Below are 25,234 nucleotides of genomic sequence, written 5' to 3'. Positions count from 1 at the left end.
GTGGCGTTTAACAAGATTGCGATGTGGAGTTGTTCCTGTTGGGCTTCAGGACGGTATTCCAGTGCGCTGCTGGCTTCGCAGTTCAAGCCTGCTGCAGGTTCATGTCCCGGCCTGAATTTCATTTCTCCAGTGGCTGCCGGGTCAACGATGGCCTTCACTTTTACCTTTGTTGTACACTCACCTTGTATTCTCTGCTGAACTAGCTCTATTCCACTACCTCTCTTGTTACCTCTAGCCCTGCAACTCTCTCATCCCACAAACCTTTCACCCCTCCGATTCTTGCCTCTCGTGAACTTCCCCCTCGCTGCTGTGAGCTGCCTCGGTCCCCGGACTCTACAATTCCCTTCTTTAATCCCCTCACCTCTCCATACCTGCCCCTCTCCTTCTTCAAGACTCTCTTCAATATCCATCTCTCCAACTTAGCTTCCTCCGTATTTCTCCCTTGGTCTGGCATGTATTTCCCTCTTTAACCTGTGAAAGCTCTTTGGATATGTTTCTATATTAAAAGCACGATTCGAAAGCAAAATTGTTATGTCAGGGTCTCAAAGTCCGTAACACCGGCTGGAATGGAATAGGGGCAACTGAACAATTGTTATGTGAACTTGCCCAAAGCATTTCTATTTTTTTAAATCTTGGGCCTGGCCAGGTGCCCTTTGCTAATGTTCTAGTTGCAGCCCAAGCACTGTCTGTCTTGGGGGGGGGGGGGGTCACTACCAGGAATACTACAATCGTTCAGGGTGGAGGAAGGTTGATGTTCCACTCAGCTCGGTGCTGGGGCGACGATTGGTCACTGTAGACACTTATGATTTAGACTTCAGGATTAGGAACCCAAAATTAAAATTTGCAGATGATGCCAAACTGAGGGGGGGGGGGGGGGGGGGGGGGGGGGGGGGGGGGCGGGGGGCTGGCGAAGACTGACAAGCAATGCAACTGAAAGCAACAAGACACTAGAAAACTGGGCGGTTAAGTGTCAAATGAACTGGTGCATAGATAAATGGGAGGTGATGCACTTTGATCGGAAAAGCAGAGGATAGGTGCAGTGGCAACTCAGCCTGGACCTATTCTGGACCATGCGCAGGAGCAGTATAGATTTACTCTCCCTCTCTGACTTTACAATCTCATTCCTTTAAGTTAATTGCTGTGAGCGGCAGAGATCACACAGATGGCAAACCCAAAATGACGGTAATCACAACATATGCCATTCTTTCTTTGGCAACACTTTGCCAAACCCACAACCTCCACCACCTAGAAGGACAGGGGCAGCGTGTACATGGGGGGACATCATCACCTCCAGCTCCCCCTCAAAGTCACACAGTAGTCCGACTTGGATGTTCAAAGTCATGGATTTAGCTTCAGAACAACATCATAGAAGCACATGCACCACATGGTAGTGCGACTAATTCACACATTTTAAGGGATTGTCTCTTATTTTCACTGTTGGTTGGGGTGCCTTCTGTCCCCTGGTTTTCTAGGACAGCCTGGGGTAGTGACTGAGCTTGAAGGTCTCCTCTTACCATTGACTCTTGGTTTATTTTGTGAATATTGCCCCCCCCCCCCCCCCCCACTCCAAACTATTCTTATGGTCACCAGCAAATCTCACCCCCTCCCCCTGGTCCCACGGTTAAAGTGTCCCTTATTTTCTTTCGGAAGAGTTGATCATCGTGCCACACGGACTGGAGCAGTGTAAGAAAGCTGCTCTCCACCATCTTCTCGAGCGTATCTAGACATGGGCAATAAATGCTGGCCTTAGTAGCGTTGGACAAATACAAAAATGACCTGTTTGTGTGTTTAAGCAGTTTTTCTTTCCCTTTCCTTTCTCAGCGGGAGCACACCAGTTATGGTCTGGGGATCAAACTTGGACATCATCCAGAATCCTAAAATCCGGGCGAAGCACAACGGCATGGAAACAATCAACGTAAGCATTCAGCTTGTCTCAAGTGGTGACTTGCCACCTAGACCTCAAATACAGGTGTTAATCTTGGCTCGGTGGGTAACGTTCCGAGACAGAACATCCCGAGTTCTCGTCTATTCCAGTGACTATGAGCACAACACCCGCCGAGGGAGTGCTGCGCTGTCAATGGCACTGTTTTTTGGGTGAGAGGTTAATCAGGTGAACATGAAAGATCGGGTGGTTACTGCTTTGAAGTTGAGCAGGGACCTTGTCCTGAGTGTCCTGGCCAATGTTTCGCTCTCTAAACCAAACATCATGGTTTAAAAATAACACCGATTATCTGACCATTCTCGCGCATTGCTGCCTGTGGCAGATTGCTTTGTGCAAATTGGCTGATGCGTTCCCTGCCTCACAACAGTGATTCCCCTGCATTGGCTGCAGAGCCCATTTGGAACATCCTAAAGTTGTAAAAGGCACAGTATGAACACAAGTCTTCCTTTTTAGTGGCTGAATTTAGGTTTCCACACCGTATGACAAATACTTCACCGGTTAGAACCAGTTCTGTCGTCAGTCTTCAGGCTGTGTTTCGGGAAGATGTTCATGAGGGAACAAAGAATTTGCGGGTAAGCGTTCCGAAAGGGGCAAATTGTTAGTGAGCCCCAGTGAAATAAATAAGATGGAGGATTGTTCAGATTTTTTTGAAATGAGCAATGAATTATAGAACCATCAGGTGTCAGATCAAAGAATTCAGCGCCATCAGATCCAGCAACTCTGACCAGTGTTTCTCTATGATCCACCTGAACTTAATTCCACTCCTCAGTCCTTCTTTGTATAGTCCCCTTTCTCAAGCAACTACCCCATCTCCTTTCTGAAAATTGTCGACCCTTTACCACAACAATGGGTTTGTGAGAGACACCTTCACACAAGGACCCACTTGGCAACAAAACTGCTTAATCCCAGAAATAAGTGCGGGAATTCTCCACTAATGGGGCTCTGTCCCCACGCCTGGCAAAAAATGGGCGCGAATCACTCCGGACTTTTCTGAAAAATGTCCGGAGTGATTCTCCGGTTTTAAGAGGGGTCGCAGGGCCCCCGGCGTGCGCCCCGCAGCTCCTGCTGTCGATGCGGGACCCTGCACTTCGGACCACAGGTCCGTTTTCGCGCCCGGCCCCAGCGCAACATGGCGGAGCCCTGCAGCAGGCTGGCGCAGGAGACGGGACCCCCCCCCCCCGGAATGCGCGCACCCGCCGATCGGTTGCCCTCGATCACGGGCCTGGCCATCGTGGAGGCCCCCCCGGAGTCTGATCTTCCCTCCCCCCACCAGGGCGGCCACGGTAGCACAAGTGGATAGCACTGTGGCATCACAACGCCAGGGTCCCAGGTTCGATTCCCCGCTGGGTCACTGTCCGTGCGGAGTCTGCACGTTCTCCCCGTGTCTGCGTGGGTTTCCTCCGAGTTCTCCGGTTTCCTCCCACAGTCCAAAGACGTGCAGGTTGGTAGATTGGCCATGCTAAATTGCCTTTAGTGTCCAAAAATGTTAGGAGGGGTTATTGGGTTACGGGATAGGGTGGAAGTGAGGGCTTAACTGGGTCAGTGCAGACTCGATGGGCCGAGTGGCCTCCTTCTGCACTGTATGTCTATGTTCTATGACCAACCGCACACCATGAGCTCCCGCCGGGTGGAACCAGATGTAAACCACACCGGCAGGAATGTGGCGGGAACGCGGCCAGTCTCCTGGAAGAATCGCCACGGGGGCCTCTAACAACGGCCCCCGACCGGCGCCGCGTCGACCGGGTGCGACTGGCGGGTCCATGGAGAATCGCGGAAACGGCGTCGCGCCGGATTTCCGGTGTCATCGGCTATTTACCGTCCCCGCGCCAGGTGCGATTCCGGCGCGGAGGGTAGAAGAATCCCGGCCAAGATATTGGCCAAATTCGTTACTTGGGGCCAGGGGTGTCCAAGGCTAAAGCAGGGCTCAACTCACTCAACGTCTGTCTCAGTGGAGAGCCTACGTAAAAGCCTATGGACAAGGAGCAGGCCATTCAGCCCCTCGAGCCTGCTCCACCATTTAATAGGATCATGGCTGATCTGATTGTAACCACAAATCTGAATCCCGACTCCTCCCCCCGATCAAGTATCACCCCCTTGTTTACCAAGAATCTGTCCACCTCTGCCTTAAAAATGTTCAAAGGCTCTGCTTCCATCCCCCCCTTTTTAGGAAGAGAGTTCCAAGGGAGTTCAAGCAGGAAGGAAGGGATACATCAGGAAACTATAGGCCAGTCAATCCAACCTCAGTAGTGGGGAAACTATGAGAAGCAATTCTGAGGGACAGAATTAATCTACATTTGGAGAGGCAGGGATTAATCCAGACCAGTCAGCATTGTTTTGTTAAGGGGGTTAATGTTTGAACAACGTGATTGAATTCAGGTGCCACCAAGGCGAAGTGGTTAGCGCTGTTGCCTACAACGCTGGGGACCCTGGTTTGACCCCAGCCCCAGGTCACTGTCCGTGTGGAGTTTGCACATTCTCCCCGTATCTGCATGGGTTTCATCCCCACAACCCAAAGATGTGCAAGTTAGGTGGATTGGCCACGCTAAATTGCCCCTTAATTGGAAATAAATAATTGAGTACTCTAAATTTTAAAAAGCTTGACTGAATTTTTTGAAGAGATGACCAAGTGTGTAGATAAGGGAAATGCATTGCACGTAACCTTCTTGGATTTCAGCAAGGCTTTTGATAAGGTCCCACAAGGGAAAGAGAAGGTAAGAGTCCATAGTATTCAAGGAAATTTGGCAAATTGGATCCAGACTTGGCTGAGGGGCAGGAAGCAGACAGTGACAGTCTGGGATGTTTTTTTGACTGGGAGCCTGTGGCCAGTGGGGTCCCGCAGGGATCAGTGTTGGGGCCCTTGGTGTTTGTGGTTTAGATAAATAGTTTGGACATAAATGTTGGAGGGTTGATCAGTAAATTCACAGATGATACGTAAATTGGTGGGGTGGTAAGTAGTGTGGAGGATAGCGTTAGATTACAGGAGGATATCGACAGGCTGGTCAGGTGGGCTGATCAATGGCAAATGGAATTCAATCCGTATATCCATTTATGCCTACTCTCTGTTTCCTGTTAGCCAATCAGTCCTTCCAACCATGCCAATGTGTTACCCCCGACAACATGAATTTTACTTTCCGCAATAGCTTTGACCAAACTTTTGATTCCTGTTCTATATATCTCCTTATGTAATTCTTTGTCAAATTTTGGCTTGGCGACATTCCTGTGTGCTTTGTGATTTTTTTCATTCTGTCAATGGTTCTGTTTTGATGCAAATTGTTTTTCTGACCATCTCCACAAGACTGTGTCAGCTGGCAGGGAATATTGTGCCTCAGGAGAAGGACCATATACCAAACCTTGGGGCTCTTACCATCAACTTAGAGAACCTTTTATTGGGGCATTTTTGTTGGAGCAGCAGTGATATTGATATTGTTTGAAGTTGCGGGAAATATGAGTTGATCGGCTAGGCAGTTTATTACGATGTGATAACAATGAACCAATTTCAGAATAAAGTACAAAAACAAATAAGGGAATTTTAACCCCCCTTGCTTGTTGGAAACCATGCTGGGTGGGCAATTAAAATGGAGCCATTGACCTCTCCCGCAATGTGTTCCCTCGGCCACAGTGGGTGGAGAGAGGAAAGGGGCATTCAGAATTCCCATTCCCAAGTGTCACTGGGTGAGCTCATGTTGGAGTGAAGCCGCTCGCTGAGAACAGGGAATATGCTGAATTGTGATGCTGCCATTGGCCAAATAGCCCATCCCTGGTGCCTTTGCTCACATGAAGAATGGCCCTTGGGCAGGGGTGTCAGATAGTCCTCAACAACCAAGAGAGGGAAATAAATTTGTGCATTTATACAGTGCCTTGTATGACCACAGGACATCCCAAGGTGTTTTACAGCCAATGAGGTACTCTTTGAAGCGTAGTCAATGTCTTAATGCAAGAAGCCTGATAACCATTTGGCGAACAGCAAGCAGCCACTAATAGCAATGTGGTAATCAGACTTTGTGAAGGAGCGAGGGGGGGGTGGGGGGCAGGCGGGTGGGGGCTGGAGGCTGGAGGCTGTGTGTGAGACTAAATAGTCAGCTCTCCCAAAGACCCAGTACAGGTAAAATTGGCCAAATGGCCTCCTCCTGTGCTGGGCTGAGAAGCCCAACAGTGCCTGCGAGGCTAACAAGAGCCCGCTGCGCGCAGAGAGAGAGGTAGCTGTAAGCAATGCTGTAAAGGTATCGAGCGGCTGAAGGTGACGATTCGCCCAATTTCCCCCAATTGGTTGTAAGCGGACTGTAAGATTAGAGAGCAGTATTACATTTGACACAATTGAAAGACGGAGCTCCTCCCTCTCCCGTTGGCTCTCTCCGGTGTCAGCAGCAGTGATTCGGATGCTGAGTCCTGTGATTGGTCCTGAATCAGAACCATGAACAAATTGATTATTATTGAGTACAGAACATTTTATCAGAGAAAATGATCGACGTGTTATCAGAAAAGAGAGGGGGAAAAAAATCAATGACTGCCTTTATTTACAGAAACTGTTTTTGTAAATCATTCCTGCTGTATTCTAATTTTTAAAAGCCTTCAAATTGGCTAAGCTGCCCTTTATGTTACGTTTTAACATCAGGGTTTATTGTGGCAATTTTTTTTCTGTGAACACCCAGATATGAGATATCGGCGGTGGAAATGAGAGTGTTTCCTCATTACCCTGCTATCAGAGTCAGGCTGCCTCTCGGTCAGGCGGAGAGAGGCAGGCTCCAATGTGAAACTCCAGCTCACCTCAGCCCCAAACACAGGAGAGTTCCCCTTGCTTTATCAATATCAGCGTGGCCCTCTTCACTTCAGACATCCCATGGCCTCACTGAGCAAGAGTTACTTTGTCCTCGAGCTTGCAAATTGGTGCCAAATTAAGCATGTCGTTGGCTGCGAATTTAGAACGAAGAACAATACAGCACAGGAACAGGCCCTTCGGCCCTCCAAGCCTGTCCCGGTCATGACACCAGCCTTGGCTAAAACCCTCTGTACTTTCTTGTGCCCTATCCCTCTCTGAGAAATAGAATATTAAAAGGGTTCCTCCGGGATTTGAACATGGGACCTTGTGCAACCACAACACCCAAAGCGAGAATCATATCCCTCGACCAACGAACACTAATTTGTGCCCATTGGGAACTAGGCTGAGCCGGTCGACCTCAATCTAATTGGGGAGTGGTTATTTCACTGGCTAATAATCCGGTGCGTTCAAATCCTACCGTCTGGGAAATTTTGAGTTCAGACTTAGTTAGGGTTAGGATTATGAGGTTCCCAACCTTTCTGGGCGGGAATCTCATTATGTCACCAGCCAGGGGGGGATGGAGAATCTGAAAACGAGAGCTCACCAGCGCGTTTCTAGTTGTCTCACTCCCGCGGGACTTTGATGCCGTGTCGCCGTTTGTGCCTACGGCAAACGTGGGAACACAATCACATTCCTGGTGTATTTTCCAATGTTCAGGAAGCCTAAATAAGGGCAAATTGTGGTTTGTTACCAGCCGGTACCCGCCAGTATCTGGACCAAGTTGTGAGCCCCGCATCTGGCGGGTGAGGCTTGTCTGAGGGTGGCCGTCATACAACTGAGCTCAATCCCGCTCTCGCCCGACTTTGACAAGCATGCCGCAATCACCCGCTGGCGATTGGGAGTGGGGAAATTTCCCTTTCGCCTGATGTCCCAATCTTGATCAGAGGGGCCCTGGGACCATCGATGGTTACTCTGTAGATGTATTGGTTGAGACTGGATATCCGCAATGCAGATCATGACTGGGGAACCCCCCAACCAGGAACTCAGTCCTGCACTGAGCCACTGGAGGCAGGATTTGCTTTGGTTGAAGGCATAAAAACAGAGAAAAGATACAGCAGAGAGGAGGCCAGTCAGCCCATCGTTTCTGTCTTCCATGTTTGAAAAGGCAGCTCATAAACAGAATAGAATTTACAGTGCAGAAGGAGGCCATTCGGCCAATCGAGTCTGCACCAGCCCCCGGAAAGCGCGGCCCCAGCAAAGCCCACACCTCGACCCTAACCCCGTAACCCAGTAACCCCACCTAACCTTTTTTTGACATTAAGGGCAATTTAGCATGGCCAATCCATCTAACCTGCACATCTTTGGACTGTGGGAGGAAACCCACGCAGACACGGGTAGAAAGCGCAGACTCCGCACTTTTTAGACAGTGACCCAAGTGGGAATCGAACCTGTGACCCTGGAGCTGTGAAGCAACATTGCTAACCACTGTGCTACCTGATGTGTTGGGTGCTCTGGATCCGTGGAACACATACAGGCCACCAGCACATAAAATAGTACAACACTATTTTATTAAGCTTTCACTGTGGGTTAACACGATGTTAGATTAAACTAAAGACCTATGCCTATCCTAACCAGTCTATGCGCTCAACACATGGTGAAGATTTGTGCTGTAAGCTGTAAGCTCTGTCCTTCTGAGAGGCTGCATCCCGAATGAGCGGGAAAACTGATGCCCTCTGTCTTTATAGTGAGTGTGCTCTAACTGGTGATTGGCTGCAGTGTTGTGTATGTTGATTGGTCTTGCTGTGTGTCCATCAGTGTGTGTGCCTGCTCCATGATATACTGGTGTATAATATGACACTACCGTGCTGCACTGCTTGTTGTCCGTAACTCTAAGTACCTCATTCTCATGTACCTGCCCAACACCCTTTTAGAGGTCTCTTATCTCCGCCTTCTCTTATAGTGTTTCCAGATCCCAATGATTCCCTGAGGCGGGGGGGGTGATTACGTCCTGTTGAAATCGACGCTATCATTTTTCAAATAAGCATGCTGGTACTGTGCGGCTCGCTTGTTGTATTAAGTAGATTTCATTAGTCCTATGTTTGTGCTGATGGATGCACTTTGATATGAGGTCTGGCATCTAGTATCTGTGTGAGAGTGTGGCGCAGACATTTATGGATTGGTTCGAGTTCATCTCCGATGGAGTGCCTGGGCGTGATTGTGTTTCCGTATATTCCAAGCTTCACATCCCCTGTTCAGTTGCCGTACGTGTTAACCTGCTCCGTACATCCCACTGTAACCTCGGCTGAGACGGGCAGTCTTTATTTCAAGTGTAATTACGTTGATGCCCCTGAAACTGCTACATAACAGAAAGCAAATGGCTCGGGTACCTCCTGGCTGCTTTTGCATCAAAACCAATCCCTTGCTCATTTGTCCCACATTATAACTCACTTTTGTTCCATCATTATCAATATATGCTGGAATCTATTTATAATCTAAACTCCCATCTAGAGGCAGGAGAGCTGCCAATGGTCCTAATTCACTCACTGTGGAGGTGAAGGAAATGATGCTTTCGTTACTCTGACATTACTGTCTCTTTACGGCGAAGATTCTGCTGTAATTTCCCATTGTTTAGCCCATTAGGGAGAAGGACAGTGCACCACATGGTCCAGTGGAAACTGACTGAGCAAATCACAGCTCTTTTCCCATACCTGGCTGTGCATCGACTGACTTTCTGCCGGTCCTCCGTGTTCAAGGGATTACTTTCACCCACTATGTGTTCCACCCACGTTCTGTTGTCCTGAAGCCTGTAACTCACGGAGGATACGGTACCGTGGCTGCAGCCCACTCTATCCATACCACGGGTTTATTGGCCATTCTTAACCGCTGAGCTCCTCTCCCCCCAACCCCCCCCCCCCCCTCAAGGCCAGGGAGAGAAATCAAGGGCGCTGTTGTTTGTCCTAATAATAATAATAATCTTTATTGTCACAAGTATGCTTGCGTTGCAATGACGTTACTGTGAAAAGCCCCTGGTCGCTACATTCCGGCGCCTGTTCGGCTACACTGAGGGAGAATTCAGAATGTCCACTTCACCGAACAGCCCGTCTTTCGGGACTAGTGGAAGGAAACCGGAGCACCCGGTGGAAACCCACGCAGACACGGGGAGAATGTGCAGCCTCCGCACAGACAGTGACCCAGCCGGGTATCGAACCTGGGACCCTGGAGCTGTGAAGCCACAGTGCTAACCACTGTGCTGCTGTGCTGCTCTGTTTCCGGGCCTCTTATTTCCCCTCCTTTTTAACTCTCCCTCTCGGTCATGCACGTCTTATTTTTTTCCCCTTTCACCAAATAATCACAGAAGAGTCCCAGTAAAATGCTGAAGTCCACTGTTGGCATTTGGTTGCAAATATGATGCGATATATATGCAGCACGGGTCATCACTATTAGGGGCAGCAGCGATACGATGCAATGTTAGTTTGTGTGCGACCTATAGGTGATCCCATTGCAAGTATTAATCAAACCAACATCGTGTTTTGACAGGAAAATATCCCATTGGTTATTTATAGCACTGTGCAGGATGACTTTGGTGATGTCTCGTGTTCTGCACATTGCACCGTATGTGCATGGTGCCAGTAAATTCTAATTTGGGGGAAAGATTTAATACTTGCTGCCCAGATTGCCAAGCAGTCCTTTCTGGTTTCACGTACTTTTGATATATTTTGACTACTTGTTCTGTAGAGAAAATAAAGACAGCTCCGTGCTGCAGCGCAATTTGTTTCTTTGTTGGAGGATTGTAGGTGGGAAAGAGGGAGGGAACGGTTCCATCCACTTGCTGCTGCCCCCTCCCTCGCCAGCAACAATGGCGCAGCACTCACTCGCCTCGCTCAAGAGAACTCTGTGTGACTGGAAACCAAGTCCCGACTTCCCTGGGAGTGGTTTGTGCTGCGGGAGTGGACGCCAGCCGGCCTGCCACAGAGCTGAGTGACTGCCCCCCCCCCCCCGGCTCCAGATCCACAACACCCCCTGGGACCTGAACCCCCACACCCCCTGGGTCTTGGGTCTTATTAATTTCCACAATAGGTTGTATTCAACAGGTCTTAGTAACTTCAAGGGAAGGTGACATGAGCACTTGAAAACAAAACCATCAGCAGGACATTCACTTTCTTTTCTTTTCATACATAAAATGTGGTGAATTACTAGATGATATTCACAGACCAAACAATGTACGGGAAAGAAGAACTGCTAACATTACGCAAAGCCACAGGAAAATCACAATAAATCAAAGAACAAAAGGAAGAACTTGTGTGGCAGAAACAGAATCAGTGATTGGAATTGAAGTTCTGTCTTCCCCACACCTTTTTTGCTCCACCAATCACTATTCTGCTGTCAGTTCTCGCTCTCAGCAGCCAACAGTTCAACTGACAGTTAATGATTTTGTTTTCAAAGAATACTGAGAGCTGAAAGTGGGGAAATACCTTTGGGCAGCTTCCTGCTTCACCGGCTTTTTAAGAATAAAATCAGAACTGCCAGTTTCGCTGAAAGTCACCGTGAATCAGGGCACCGCGGCTACTGACCTTGGGGCAGATTCATGGTTTTCGTGGTGGGCTTTTAGAAGACGGAATCTGAACCACTATGCTGCCCGAAAGCTAGGAGGCATTGCTAAGTCTGAGAACGCGAGTGGAGGAGTAACACCAACAGATGACGGGTCAGCAAAACTGGGAACATCCAAACGGATGTTTTTTGGGTTCAGTATGTAGGGCACTCGGGGAGGAAGCGAATTTGGAAAATGGCCAATCACCATTTAGACTGATGATGAATTCGGAGAATACTCAGAATGGGACCATGGTGTTGATCTTTTTTTTTTTTGGTGTACGTGAGAATTTTCTCATAAACGTCGTTGAATCTGATCAGGGGCATGCCTTCATCATGGATGAATGCTGCAGTCGCATAGATGGATGTTCCTTCTGTGCCATCAAATGAGATGTGAACACCTGGTACACAGAAACATTTGAGAGCCTCAGAACGCTGATGGGTAATGGGTAAACCAAGAGCAAGACAATCATCTCGAAAATAACCAAGACAATTTACTAAATACTTAGGAAGAAACAAAATACCCTTGATCCACCAGTCAGAACCTGCCAATTGTAAAAGGAAGATTTAGATGAACCAATTGAATCACTCAAACATTATTCGTCAGTGAAGATCCAAACTAAGGTTTTGAACAAAATAAAATAGGATCAGATATTTCATGATGTCCATGCTAAATTGCCCCTTAGGGTGGAGTGGCAGGAATAGAGTGGGGGATTGGGCCTAGGTAGGGTGGTCTTTCGAAGGGTCGGTGTAGACTCGATGAATGGGTCGAATGGACTCCCTCTCCACTGTAGGGATTCTATGATGACATGGTTAAATTTAACCAGCTTTTAACACCTGTGGGGTCAAATTGCCACAGCTGGGAGTATACTCTCCCCTCTGAGTCAGAAAATTATGAATTTAAACCCCCACCTCAATGTAATACCAAGGGAGAGCTACATTATCGGAAAGACCATATTCTGGATGCGATGTTAAGTGGAGACTCTGGGCGGAAATTTCACATTTTTCTTCCTCTGCCTGTCGACTCGGGCGGGAAAAGGTGAATTTGGCCCACCGCCGCCGAACGCACTGCCGATTTTTCCTGCCGGATTTTTGAACACTCTGGGAGAAAGAAAATCCTGGAGGTGGGTCCCGCGACGTTGTGCTGGCGGGGCAGGATGGGTTCATTCGGAGCTTGTCCCGCCAGCAACCTCGACCCCTGACAGATCGGGGAGCCGTTTATAAAGGGGGGGCCCTGATGTAAAAGAATAAACGCGAGAAAAGTAACACCCCGCACAGAAACCTGCTCACAGACATGGAAGCCCCCTCCAACCTCCCCAATGGAAGCCAGGGATAGTAATCGGTAACTGCCAGGGCACTTCCCGGGTATGACGCCCCTACACCCCCCCCCTTCCCCATCACCGGGTGGTACTGTACTTCCCTGTGCGCCCCTGACAGGTTCTGTGTGCCAAGAGGCCGTTTGTCAAAACTGTTGTAAACCCCGCAATGTGATGTAACGCCGGCGGTGGGTGGGGGTGGGGTGGCATTCATTTCGCAGGAGATGATACAGAGGGAGGCCCCTTGAGTGGATGTAAATGTATGTTAATGGGCTCCCAGCCTTTCATGGCGGGAATCCCATTACAGCATTGGCAGGGGGGGGTGCGAGGTCAATCTCAAAAGAAAGTGTCACCGGCGTAAAAGCCATTTTGGGACTCCTGCTGGGTTCTCCGCCCCCACCCCCTCTAACGTTTCTCCTCTTGCCCCCCCCCCCACTCACGAAAACGCATTCTGAAATTCCCCCCCACTTTGTCCGTCTGCTCATGTGGACATATGTTTCACATAAGTACAGTTTCCAGTGTTCTGGGTAATATTCCTCCCTCAACCTGCGCAACCAAAAGCAAATCTTCCGATCAATTTTTCATTTATTACTTACGCAATGAATGATTGCTGTGTCCACCTACCCAACAATAGGGACCACTTCAAAAGTAATTCACGGGTTATAAAGTGTTTTGGTATATCATGAGGATTTGTTTCAGTTCTATATAAATGCAAATTGTTATTATTTTTTTTTCTGTTGCTCCTTGTCTGAAAGCCTCCGTCTCTGTCACAGCCTAAGGCCTTAACGTGGTATTTTGTTGCCTGGAGCTGCAATTGTCCTTGCTGAAAGCAGATTCAATAGCCTGAGTAGCAATGCGTCTAATTGCCCAGGATGGTTCAATAGCACTTAGTCAGCTCAACAGACGATTCTGTTCAGTTTCTTCATATCGTCTTGCTTATTTCTCTAAATGATTTGAAGAAAATCTCCAGCTCACTTTATTTGGGTAATGTTTGTGTTAAGTTTATCTTAAAAAGAAACAGGCTGTTTGTGTGTGAGTGGGATCCATTTCAGACACCACCAGCTGATACACGCCAGTTACAGCTTTCGTTTGTGTTCAAGTTTTAAGCAAGATGTAAACTTTAAGCCAAGAGATAGGGAGAATCTGATTTTATCCTAACTCGCCCAGGAGGGGCGGATGTTTCCTTTTAAAGGTAAAGTCACCATGACCATTGCTGCTTCACCCTTTGAGGGGGAGAGCTGACTAGTGGTGATTGAACCTGAGGATCACCACACCTCGGGCGAGGGGCAAGATTGACTCCCTGCCAAATTTACTCTCCCGATTGGGCGGCTCTGTGGTTAGCACTGCTGCCTCACATCGCTAGGGACCTGGGTTCAATCCGGCCCTGGGTAGCTGTGTGGAGTTTTCACATTCTCCCCGTGCCTGCGTGGATTTCCTCCGGGTGCTCCGGTTTCCTCCCACATTTCAAAGATGTGCAGGTTCGGTGGATTGGCCATGGTGAAATAGTCCCTTAATGTCCAAAGATATGCATGTTCGGTGGGGTTACGGAGATAGGGCAGGGGATTGGGCCTAGGTAGAGTGTTCAGTTGAGGGGCCGGTGAAGACTCTATGGGCCAAGTGGCCTCCTTTTGCACTGTAGGGATTTTATGGATAAAGTTATTTACCTCTCTAATCGACCCTCCCGACATCCAGGGCAAGTTCAGAGCGCTTATAATCTATTATTTAACGGTATTTCTGACCATCGATCAGCTTTGTATTTTTCCAACTGGTTTGTGGAAACAAAGCAGAACGACTAAGTTGCCCAAAGCTCAGAAGCAGCACCAGTCAGTGGAATTGAAGACAAGAACTCCATCTGTGATGATAAACACTGCTCCCGGGCCCAGATATTTTTCACCTTGTGCACCCCCTCTTCTAGGCCCTGACCACGCCAAACACCCCCCTCACCCACTTCCCCCACGACATTGAGCATCATCAACAGACTCTGTGGTGATCTTTGTGTTGCTTCATTCAGGATGGTTGGCGTAGTGCTCACAAAGACAACAAAATAGCTTGAACTTGGGCAGCACAGAGGCGCAGTGGGTTAGCCCTGTTGCCTCACAGCGCCGAGGTCCCAGGTTCGATCCCGGCTCTGGGTCACTGTCCGTGTGGAGTTTGCACATTCTCCCCGTGTTTGAGTGGGTTTCGCCCCCACAACCCAAAGTTGTGCAGATGGGTGGATTGAACACACTAAATTGCCCCTTAATTGCTTGAACTTCAACAAAGCTATAAATTCATTAACACTACTAATTTGGATTCGACTTCTTAATAATACGCAGTTGATTGTTACACATAAACTACACTCATCTACAACTAATCTTAATACTGTTTTAAACTATGATCTGCTCTTACTATCAATACTCCTCTCTGTCTCTAGCTTACTCCTGGACTCCTCTTTCTCCCCCCAAGGCTTAGCATCAATGCCGTATATACTTGTATCTAGTGGCTACTCTCGATATTTCATTAACCCTTGCAGTTCTTATAGTTATGATAATACCACAGACTCTTCAACTGTAAATAATTATTATACCAAAGTCCATCTCTGCCCTCACTCATTGCCCACACTCGGAAGCAGCAACCAGAGCTTTTCTGGTCTCTGTTATTCATGAGTGATTGATGATATTTTCATTCAGTGCATTATGAGGTACGTGAGCCTGTCGGGTGTATATCGATACCATCCCACCAAGTCACATCCAGATCTGATCCCAGTCGACTTCCACACTGTGGAAAGCAAGAAAGACTTGCATTTATGTAGCACCCATTATCTCAGGACAACTGAAAATGCTTTGCAGACACTGCATTACGTTTGGCTTGTAGTCCCTGATGTAAAGTCAGGAACGCGGCAGGCAATTTGTTAACAGCAAGCTCCCACAAAGGGAAATGTGGGAATGACCAGATTATCTTTTTTTTTGAGACACAGAATCATAGAATCCCTACAGTGCAGAAGGAGGCCATTCAGCCCATCGAGTCTGCACCAACCCTCCGAAAGATCACCCTAACTAGGCCCACTCCCCTGCCCTTTCCCCGTAACCCCACCTAACCTGCACATCCCTGAACACGAAGGGACAATCTAGCATGGCCGATCCACCTAAACTGCTTATCTAGGGACTGTGGGAGGAAACCAGAGCACCCGGAGGAAACTCATGCAGACACAGGGAGAAAGTGCAAACTCCACACAGGCAGTCACCCGAGGCTGGAATTAAATCCGGGTCCCTGGCGCTGTGAGGTAGCGCTGCCATCATGCCCTCAATTCACAGCAGTTGAGGGATAAATATTGGCCAGGAAACTGGGGAGAACTCCTCTTTGCTTTGGAATAGAGGCCATAGGAACCTTTAGGCCCACCTTCATAGAGGTAGACAGAGGCCTTGTTTCAACATCTCATCCAAAAAAAAAACCCACCTCTGACAGTGCAGCAAGCTAAGGGGCTGGGAGAGAATCTGTCCACTTGCACAGTGTCCTCTCACGCAGTGACATCACTGCCTTAATGAGCCTCACAGGAGAATAACAAACACATACATAAATAACAAATCAAATATAATGAACTCTTTGGGGCCTGCTTGCCACAGCTTCGAATATTTATGGATTAATGTTGTACGCTCCGTAGAATTTCTTGAAGTATCCTATTGCGGGGCCCTGGTCAATTCCACGTTGTATATGGATTAATCATTGTTTTACGTTGTAATCTGTCAGAATTGATATGAAGTTTAATTCCGAAAGGCATAATATCTTTGATGCGGCTCTCCTTACTCACACAGTGAGAGACGTGGCAAAGATTAAGTTCCACAGCGGAACGATCACACCCTCATCGCAGCCTACGGAGATTCCCACTGAATGGAGGGTCCTTGTTGATAGCTCCCTCAGCCCTGTGGGATGAGATTTCCATGCGATTTTAAAAATGGATGTCTCAGCAATAATGAGAGTGGTTGAGATGTGTAATGAACTTGTGATGTGTATTCTATGGGTGGATCTGGCAGCAGTGCGGGATAGGGACTCCTGTGATTGGGAGACTCTTCACAGGGACTCCTGTTATAGGGAAACCCCTCACAGAGACCCTTGTGATAGGGAATACCGCAAACCAAGAAGCCCTGTAACACCGGGACACCCCACAGAGACTCCCTTGTTAAAGGGACCCCCCACCCATGCCCCTCCACAGAGACCCCCCCCAGGAAAGAGACCCCTGTCTGGAAGCTAGACATCTGTCTAGACATGGGCAGTGAGAGGAAATACAGCTGTAACACTTACCTTACAGCTCCACGTGTCCATTCCTCGAAGGAGCGCAACTGTGCCTACATCTGGTTCCCACAGATCCATTAGCTGCAAGCCATTCATAGCTTTCTAATAGTGCTCTGTGATTGACAACTTCTACAAACCTGCAGGTTTGATTCATTCATATCCCTTCATGGTTCAGTGGCCTCATTGGTGAAACCCCAATGTTTGTAAACGTTGACCACATCAAAGAGAGCTAAGTGCATTCCAATCACTTGTGTGTGTGATGTCACTGCACTTCCCTCTCTTTGATGTTAAATGTTTCTAAACATTGGGGTTTCACCTGACGCCCGAATCTCCGTCCCTTCGGGGAACACATCCCGTGCATCCCGGGATGGAGAATCCCGCCCCTCATCTTTTGTCTGTCATTTTATCTAAACAAAAACTCTCTGCCACAACGCAGTCACTGAGGAATTGCGAATCCCCCAGGGAATTCCGATTACGACCTAATGGAAGGAGGGCAAACATTAAGGTGCAAGTAATAACATGTCCTTATGTTTTCTTTTTTGCCAGACGTGCAAGGTACACAATTCGACCACTATGATCTGTCAGGCCCCATCCCTTGGTATCGGTCAGAACCAGCAGCCGGATCACACAGAGCGCCCCGACGAGTTTGGATTTATCTTGGACAACGTGCAGACGTTGCTGATCTACAATAACACAAACTTCATCTATTACCCCAACCCTGTGTTCGAACCCCTGAGTACCTCGGGGGTTTTGGAACTGAAACCCGGGTCTCCCATTATCCTGAAGGTAAGAAAGGTCTAGTTTTTTAAAATTCCTTCATGGGAGGTGGGCGCCAGCATTTATTGCCCAACCCAAAAGTAGCGGTGCGCTACGGCCTTTAACGGTTGCAGTCCGTCGGGCGCAGGAACACCCATTGTGCTATTTTTATGTAGCGATTGGCTTGCAAGGCCAGAGGTCAGTTAGCAGTCAGCTATGGGCCTGGAGTCACATGTAACACAGTCTGGGTAATATCCTTCTCTTCAACCTCTGAAGGACATCAGTGAACCAGATGGACTTTGAGGACAATCCAAAAGTTTCCCGATCACTATTAATGATAATGGCAGTTAATTCTGGATTTATTAATTACTTGAATGTGAATTCCCTCCTGCTGCCATGGTGGGAGTTGAACCTGTAACTGTGGAGAACCATTCCAGGCCTCTGGATCACGAGTCCAGTGACATGACCACTATGATGTAAAAACCTGGTTTAGAGCGGCAGTAGTGTTGAATGTAGAGGGACAAGAGGGGCTGGTTTAGCACAGTGGGCTAAATAGCTGGCTTGTAATGCAGAACAATGACAGCAGCGGGGGTTCAATTCCCGTACCGGCCTCCCCGAACAGGCGCCGGAATGTGGCGACTAGGGGCTTTTCACAGTAACTTGTGACAATAAGCGATTATTATAATTTTTTTTTAAGAAGACGAGGATTCTGTTCTGTACCCTCACTGTGCTGTAATATGGAAGCATTGCATCCTCTCCCACATTACTGCCCAGCTCGGAGGAAGGAGATGCTGAGGGAGGTACCTGGGAGCGGAAACTGTGTGGCACGGCCTCCATTACGCTCAGTCCAGTCGGCTGCTGAGGCGCCGAGCCTCGATTTCAGTGCAAGGAGGCCACTAAAATGACAGATTGTATATCTCAGCGGGTTTGAACCTCCTCCCTCCGTGGTGGTCTTTGCCAAACCCGTGGTTTTCTGTTTTATTCAAATCACAGGGTCGGAACCTCATCCCTTCCATTGCCGCTGGTCACATGAAGCTGAATTACACGCTGCTGATTGGGGAGAAGCCATGCACTGTTACAGTGTCGGACACTCAGCTCCTTTGTGAGTCTCCAAATCTTACCGGACGGCACAGAGTCCTGGTGAGTACGGGTGTATACCGGCGTCGACGGAATCTTATCGTTTAGGTGGTTTTTCATGTGCCACATCTTGCGATCGCGATATCAACATTTCCTGTTCTGCCGTATTCCAATCATTAGTGCCATTTCAGCCTATGTGTCTGTTCTAAGATCCGTAGCTGTTATGAAGGCCACCAGGTTGAATAGTTGTATCTTACAGAGCTAGCAGCCCCCAGATCTGATTCCTCAGCAGAATCAGGGGAGCCAAGGAACAGTCCACATGGGCTCTGTGTTCCAGAGCTGGATGGAGGAGATGGATGGTGTTGGGATGTGCCAGGGAATGTTAGCCAAAGTTTCCGGCTTCTGACTGATATCCAGTGATATCTTTGGGAATCAGTGCTTGATAATATTGAGCCAGGCTTGATGGTGAAGTCCCCCAGAATGTAGCGCGTAGGTACATATGACAATCAATCAATCAATACATGGGTAAAATACCATAAGAGCTGCTCCCAGGTGACACCTTCGATAGAGGTGATGAGAAACCTGTCAACAACATTCTTTTTAAAATGTGCTGTGAGATTTTAACCTACGCACCTTTACTACCTTTAAAGCGAGATGGGGTGGGGAAGGCGTGTGGTGGTAGGGCAAGGGAAGGAGGGTTTCCGTTGCTCGACTCCTGAAACCTTCCTCTCTTCAAACCCTGTGGACCAGTCTCCAGGTTGTCCACCGGGTGTGGTCCAGCTGGCTGTTGGTGCTTTATCTGCCAAGCAAGGAGCGTCCACAATGCAGATGAAGTCTTTGATTTAACCAGCGTTGTTCATCAAAGCCACCTTATCAAAATAATGGGGGGGGGGGGGATGCTGAGCTTAGTGGTGTCTGATGAGGAGACACAATGGCAGAAATGGGGAGGGCGGGGGGACGGTCTGCTCAGAAACTTATTTTCTTCTCCAATAGAACAGAATGTTGAGAAAGTGTTTCTTCTTGTGGGGCAGACAAAACTAGAGGACAGAAATATAGGCACCAATAAATCCAACAGAAAATTCAAGAGAAATGTCTTGCTCACGAGTGCGGTTAGAATACGGAACGCATGGCCACTGCTGTCCTGTAGAGGGTGGTTGAGGTGAATGGAATAGGTGCATTTCTGGGAACGTTCTAGGCACGCGAAAGAGAAAGGGATAGAAGGGAGACAGTGATAGGGTAAGGCGAGATAGGATGGGGAGGAGGGCCTGCATGGAGCATGAAAGATAGCATGGCTGAGTTGGGCCGAATGGCCTGTTTCTCTGGTGGAAATTCTCCAGAGGTAGCAATATAGTCAGATGGAGAGACCCAGAAAACGATCATGCAGCCAGACAGAAAGATCTAGGCGGTTCACCCACTCGTACACGGTTGGATACAGTGATTGATGGTCAGATAAACTGCCAGAGACAAAGTGGTTAGATTTATTTTTACTGACGGACCCCGAGGTTAAATGCCATCAATTACAGGACGTTAATGGCAACATTTTTACAGCAATATAATATGATAAATACATTCAATGCTAATTATTTATAAAATGGAATAATTCAAGGAATGATATTAGCCACAGCAGGGTTTTATTAGTTTCACACACTGATTGAGTGGGGCTGCAGCAGACCGAAATTTGGTTTATTGTGTGCTATGTCCCCCAAAAGGTTTAACATCGAAAAGCGCTTTTAATTTTCTGGCGTTTGTCTGTGGATCCGTTTTTTTTTTGCTTAATATACCTGTACTTCCATTATCCAGCTGTCATACCCTCTGTCTGTTGATCCATTTAGTTATTAGGGAATCGCTGGCACTTGTTGTACACACCTTTGCTTTGCTCCATCCCACCACAGTTATTCTCCTCGCGATGCCTTGCCAACCTGTGTTCAAACTAATGAACTGACTTCCTGCCTTTCAGGCAAAGGTTGGAGGCATGGAATACTCACCCGGCACCGTGCACATCTTCCCAGACAGCCCACTGAGCTTCCCAGCCATAATCAGCATCGGAGCGGCCGGAGGACTCCTCATTATCTTCATCATTGTGGTGCTGATCGCCTACAAGAGGAAATCCCGGGAGAGTGACTTAACCCTGAAGAGACTACAGATGCAGATGGACAACCTGGAGTCACGGGTAGCCCTGGAATGTAAAGAAGGTAACTTGTGCTGTTTTAGGGGTGGGGGGGCGCAGTGGTCAGCACTGCTGCCTCACGGCGCTGAGGTTTCGGGGTCGATCCCGGTCACTGTCCGTGTGGAGTTTGCACATTCTCCCCGTGTCTGCATGGTCTCACCCCCACAAAGACGAGCGGGGTAGGTGGATTGGCCACGCTAAATTGCCCCTTAATTGGAAAAATTTTAAAAACAAATTGTGCCATTTTCTTAACTTTAGACTCTTTCTGTGTCCTTAAGAATAGAATCAATGTGGCTTGTTCTTGGTAGAAGGCACATTCCGACATTACATGGCTACCTGTAAACTAACAACAAAAATAACTCCTTTAAATGTTATTAAAAACTCAGAATGAGGAAAAAGATAATTTATTACAAGGAAACATCCAGCTGTGTTCCCTAGAGGTCGGAATTAGGACCATTGCTCATTTTGATACATATTAATAACCTGGACTTGATTACAAAAAGCAGAATTTCAAAGTCTGCAGATGATACAAAGCAAATGTAATAAACAGTGAGGTGAAGAGTAAAAGACCTCGAGGACATAGACTGGTGGACTGGGCAGGTTCAGGCCGATTAAAGTTAACACAGAGGAGGATAAAGAGGGCGATTCTCCGAGGCCTGCGCCAGGCCGGAGAATCGGCGCAACCGCGTCACGACGCTCAGACGCCGGCGCGCGATTCTCCGAGGTGCGGAGAAACGGCGCCATTTGCGCCGGCGCATTTGACGCGCCGCCGGCCACGGGCTGCTGGAATCGGCGGGGCTGCCGATTCTCCGGCCCAGACGGGCCGAGCGGCCGCGTGGATACGACAGAGTCACGCCGCCACTGTTCACCCCTGGTCACTGCCGGCGGGAACTCTGCGCGAAGGGTGGGGCGGGGAAAAGCGATCCTTCACCGGGGGGGTGGGGGCCTCCGATGGGGCCTGGCCCGCGATCGGGGCCCACCGATCAGCGGACCGCCCCCCCGGGCCTTCATTTGTTGCGCGGCCGGCCCCTGAACACCCGACGCCATGTTGAGTCGGGGCCGGCGCACTGAATAAGTCCCCCACGCATGCGCGGGTTGGCGCGGCGCCCATTTGGCACCGAGAAGGGAGGCTGGAGCGGCATGAACCGCTCCAGCGCCGTGCTGGCCTCCTGCGGGGGACAGAATCGGTCGTGCCCGGGCCCGTTTCGCGCCATCGTGAAACGTGACGGCGCGAACACTTGGTCTCCATTTCGGAGAATCGTCCCCAAAGTGATGCGCTTTGGTAGAAGAATGGGGAGGGGCAAAATAGACTGTGGCGTTATTTTAATAGGGTGTGGGAACAGACCTGGGAGTGTGCGTGCACAAACCATTGAAAGTTGAGAAAGCCGTTAAAAACATACAGGATCCTTTATTCTTGGAAGCATAGAATGTAAGTGCAAGGATGTCATGCTGAATCCCTGCAAACCTCTCGTTAGGACTCAGCTGGACTATTATGTTTAATTCTGAGAACCTGGACCTCAGGAGGGATGTTAGTGAGTAGAGAGGATGCAGAAGATACTTAATAGAATGGTGCTGGCAATGAGGGACTTTAGTTCTTGGAGAGGCTGGGATTTTTCTCCTTGCAGCAGAGAAGGTTAAGGGGAAATTTGGCAGAAATGTTCAGAATTATGAAGAATTTTGATAAGGAGATGAGGATGATCTGTCTCTGTAAACTGAGTGGTCAGTGACAAAAGGACAAAGGATCCATCTCGGCCTCCACCAGAGGTCCCCAGCACCACAGATGCCAGTCTTTGGCCAATCCAATTCACTCCACTTGATATCAAGTAACGGCTGAAGGCACTGCATGCTGCTCAGGCTCTTGGCCCTGACTGCATCCTGGCAATAGTACTGCAGACTTGTGCTCTAGAATTAGCTACAGCCCTAGCCAAACAGTTCTAGTACAGCTACAACACTGGCATCCACCCGGCAATGTGGAAAAGTGCCGAGGTATGTACTGTGCACAGAAAATAGGACAAATATCACCCCATCAGTCTACCCTCAATCATCAGCAAATTGATGGTGCTGACGACAGTCCTATCAAGTGGCTCTGATTCAGCAATAACTTGCTTATTGTCGCGCAGTTTGGGTTCTGCCAGGGCTGCTCAGCTCCTGACCTCACTGCAGCCTTGGTCCAAACATGGGCAACGGATCTGAATTCCAGAGGGGAGGTAAGAGCCTCTGCTTGTGAAATCAAAGCCATAATTGACCAAGTGTAGCATCAAGGAGCCCTGGCCAAACTGAAATTAATGGGTGTAGCGCACAAAGACTCCATGAGACGAATAGAGTGAAGTCGATGAGGCTTTATTAAGCGTGTCTGTTCCCCAGCAGCTCGATAGTAAACTGGCCTGCGGGGGAAGACACCGGCTTCTTATACTTCGCCTTCAGGGCGGAGCTTGAGGTCAACGGCCAACCAGGACGCGGGATCTGTCAGCCAATGACATTAGGGCTTCCAGTCCCACATGACCCCCAATACATACTACCACATTCACCCCTTGTCAAAAATGAACCCGGCGGGGTGATGCTTCATATGGTGGTAAGGGTTTACAGGGCTGGTCCTGGGAGGATAGAACATTCACATGGTAGTACAGTTTCGTCCTGTTGCAACTATTTACAGAGGGTATAGGAAAAAAACAAAATGTTCTTTGAACAGTCCATCTTTGTTTTACATCGACGCCACGAGTCGGTCGGGCGGTCTGGTCGTCCGTGTCGATCGCCTCGGCCCCGGCGGTGGTGGTGGTGCTTGTACCAGTGTTGTCGCCTCCAGGAGCCGTACGGTTTCAGCTGTCGGTGCAAAGGGGAGGGGGACTGATCCTCCTGGGAAGGGGGCGGTCGCGGGGTGCGGCGGTGGCAGGAAGGGGGGCGGTTGGGTTGATGGTGTCGGGGGGGTGTGCGTGGTGCCGGCGGGCGCCAGATCCCGCAGGGAGACCGTGTCCTGTCGGCCGTCGGGGTACTCCACGTAGGCGTACTGGGGGTTTGCGTGGAGGAGGTGAACCCTTTCGACCAACGGGTCCGCCTTATGTGCCCGCACATGCTTTCGGAGCAGGATGGGTCCTGGGGCCGCCAGCCAGGTCGGCAGCGACGTTCCAGAGGAGGACCTCCTAGGGAAGACAAGGAGACGCTCGTGGGGCGTTTGATTAGTGCTTGTACATAATAACGACCGGATGGAATGGAGAGCGTCCGGGAGGACCTCCTGCCACCGTGAAACTGGGAGATCCCTGGACCGTAGGGCCAGTAGGACGGCCTTCCAGACCGTGCCGTTTTCCCTTTCTACTTGCCCGTTCCCCCGGGGGTTGTAGCTGGTCGTCCTGCTTGAGGCTGTGCCCTTGCTGAGCAGGAACTGGCGCAGCTCGTCACTCATGAAAGAGGACCCCCTGTCGCTGTGGACGTATGCGGGGTAACCGAACAGTGTGAAGATGCTGTTCAGGGCTTTAATGACTGTAGCCGCGGTCATGTCGGAGCAGGGAATGGCAAAAGGGAAGCGGGAGTATCCGTCCACTACATTAAGAAAATATGCGTTGCGGTCGGTGGAGGGGAGGGGCCCTTTGAAATCGAGACTGAGGCGTTCAAAGGGGCGGGAAGCCTTAATCAGGTGCGCTCCATCTGGCCTGAAAAAATGCGGCTTGCATTCCGCGCAGATGTGGCAGTCCCTTGTGACTGTACGGACCTCTTCTAAAGAGTATGGGAGATTGCGGGACTTGATGAAGTGGTAAAACCGAGTGACCCCCGGGTGGCAGAGGTCCTCGTGGAGGGTTTGGAGGCGGTCAATTTGTGCGTTGGCACATGTGCCACGGGATAGGGCATCGGACGGCTCGTTCAGCTTTCCGGGCCGGTACAAGATCTCATAGTTGAAGGTGGAGAGCTCGATCCTCCACCTTAAGATCTTGTCATTTTTAATTTTGCCTAGCTGTGCATTATCGAACATGAAAGCTACCGACCGTTGGTCAGTGAGGAGAGTGAATTTCCTGCCGGCCAGGTAATGCCTCCAATGTCGCACAGCTTCCACTATGGCTTGGGCTTCCTTTTCCACTGAGGAGTGGCGGATTTCTGAGGCGTGGAGGGTTCGGGAGAAAAAGGCCACGGGTCTGCCCGCTTGGTTAAGGGTGGCCGCTAGAGCTACGTCGGAGGCGTCGCTCTCGACCTGGAAGGGGAGGGACTCGTCGATGGCGCGCATCGTGGCCTTTGCGATGTCCGCTTTGATGCGGCTGAAGGCCTGGCAAGCCTCTGTCGACAGAGGGAAGGTCGTGGTCTGTATTAGGGGGCGGGCCTTGTCTGCGTACTGGGGGACCCACTGGGCGTAGTACGAAAAGAACCCCAGGCAGCGTTTC

At 49.4% G+C, this 25,234-nt stretch overlaps 1 protein-coding gene across 4 annotated transcripts in view; it reads left to right on the top strand.

Moving 5' to 3' along the window:
- The window catches only part of plxna4 (plexin A4), a 776,634-nt gene that overhangs the window by 619,861 nt on the left and 131,539 nt on the right, over positions 1-25,234 (top strand). For all 4 annotated transcript variants that reach the window (XM_072471113.1, XM_072471112.1, XM_072471111.1 and 1 more), the window contains exons 17-20: positions 1,822-1,915; positions 17,417-17,656; positions 18,620-18,766; positions 20,661-20,895. In XM_072471113.1, coding sequence (XP_072327214.1) covers positions 1,822-1,915; positions 17,417-17,656; positions 18,620-18,766; positions 20,661-20,895 — 716 coding nt within the window. The remainder of the gene's footprint in view (positions 1-1,821; positions 1,916-17,416; positions 17,657-18,619; positions 18,767-20,660; positions 20,896-25,234) is intronic.

The sequence above is a fragment of the Scyliorhinus torazame genome, chromosome 13 (assembly GCF_047496885.1).
Source record: "Scyliorhinus torazame isolate Kashiwa2021f chromosome 13, sScyTor2.1, whole genome shotgun sequence".
NCBI classification, from domain to species: Eukaryota; Metazoa; Chordata; class Chondrichthyes; order Carcharhiniformes; family Scyliorhinidae; genus Scyliorhinus; species Scyliorhinus torazame.
This window is presented reverse-complemented; position numbering and strand designations above follow the sequence as displayed.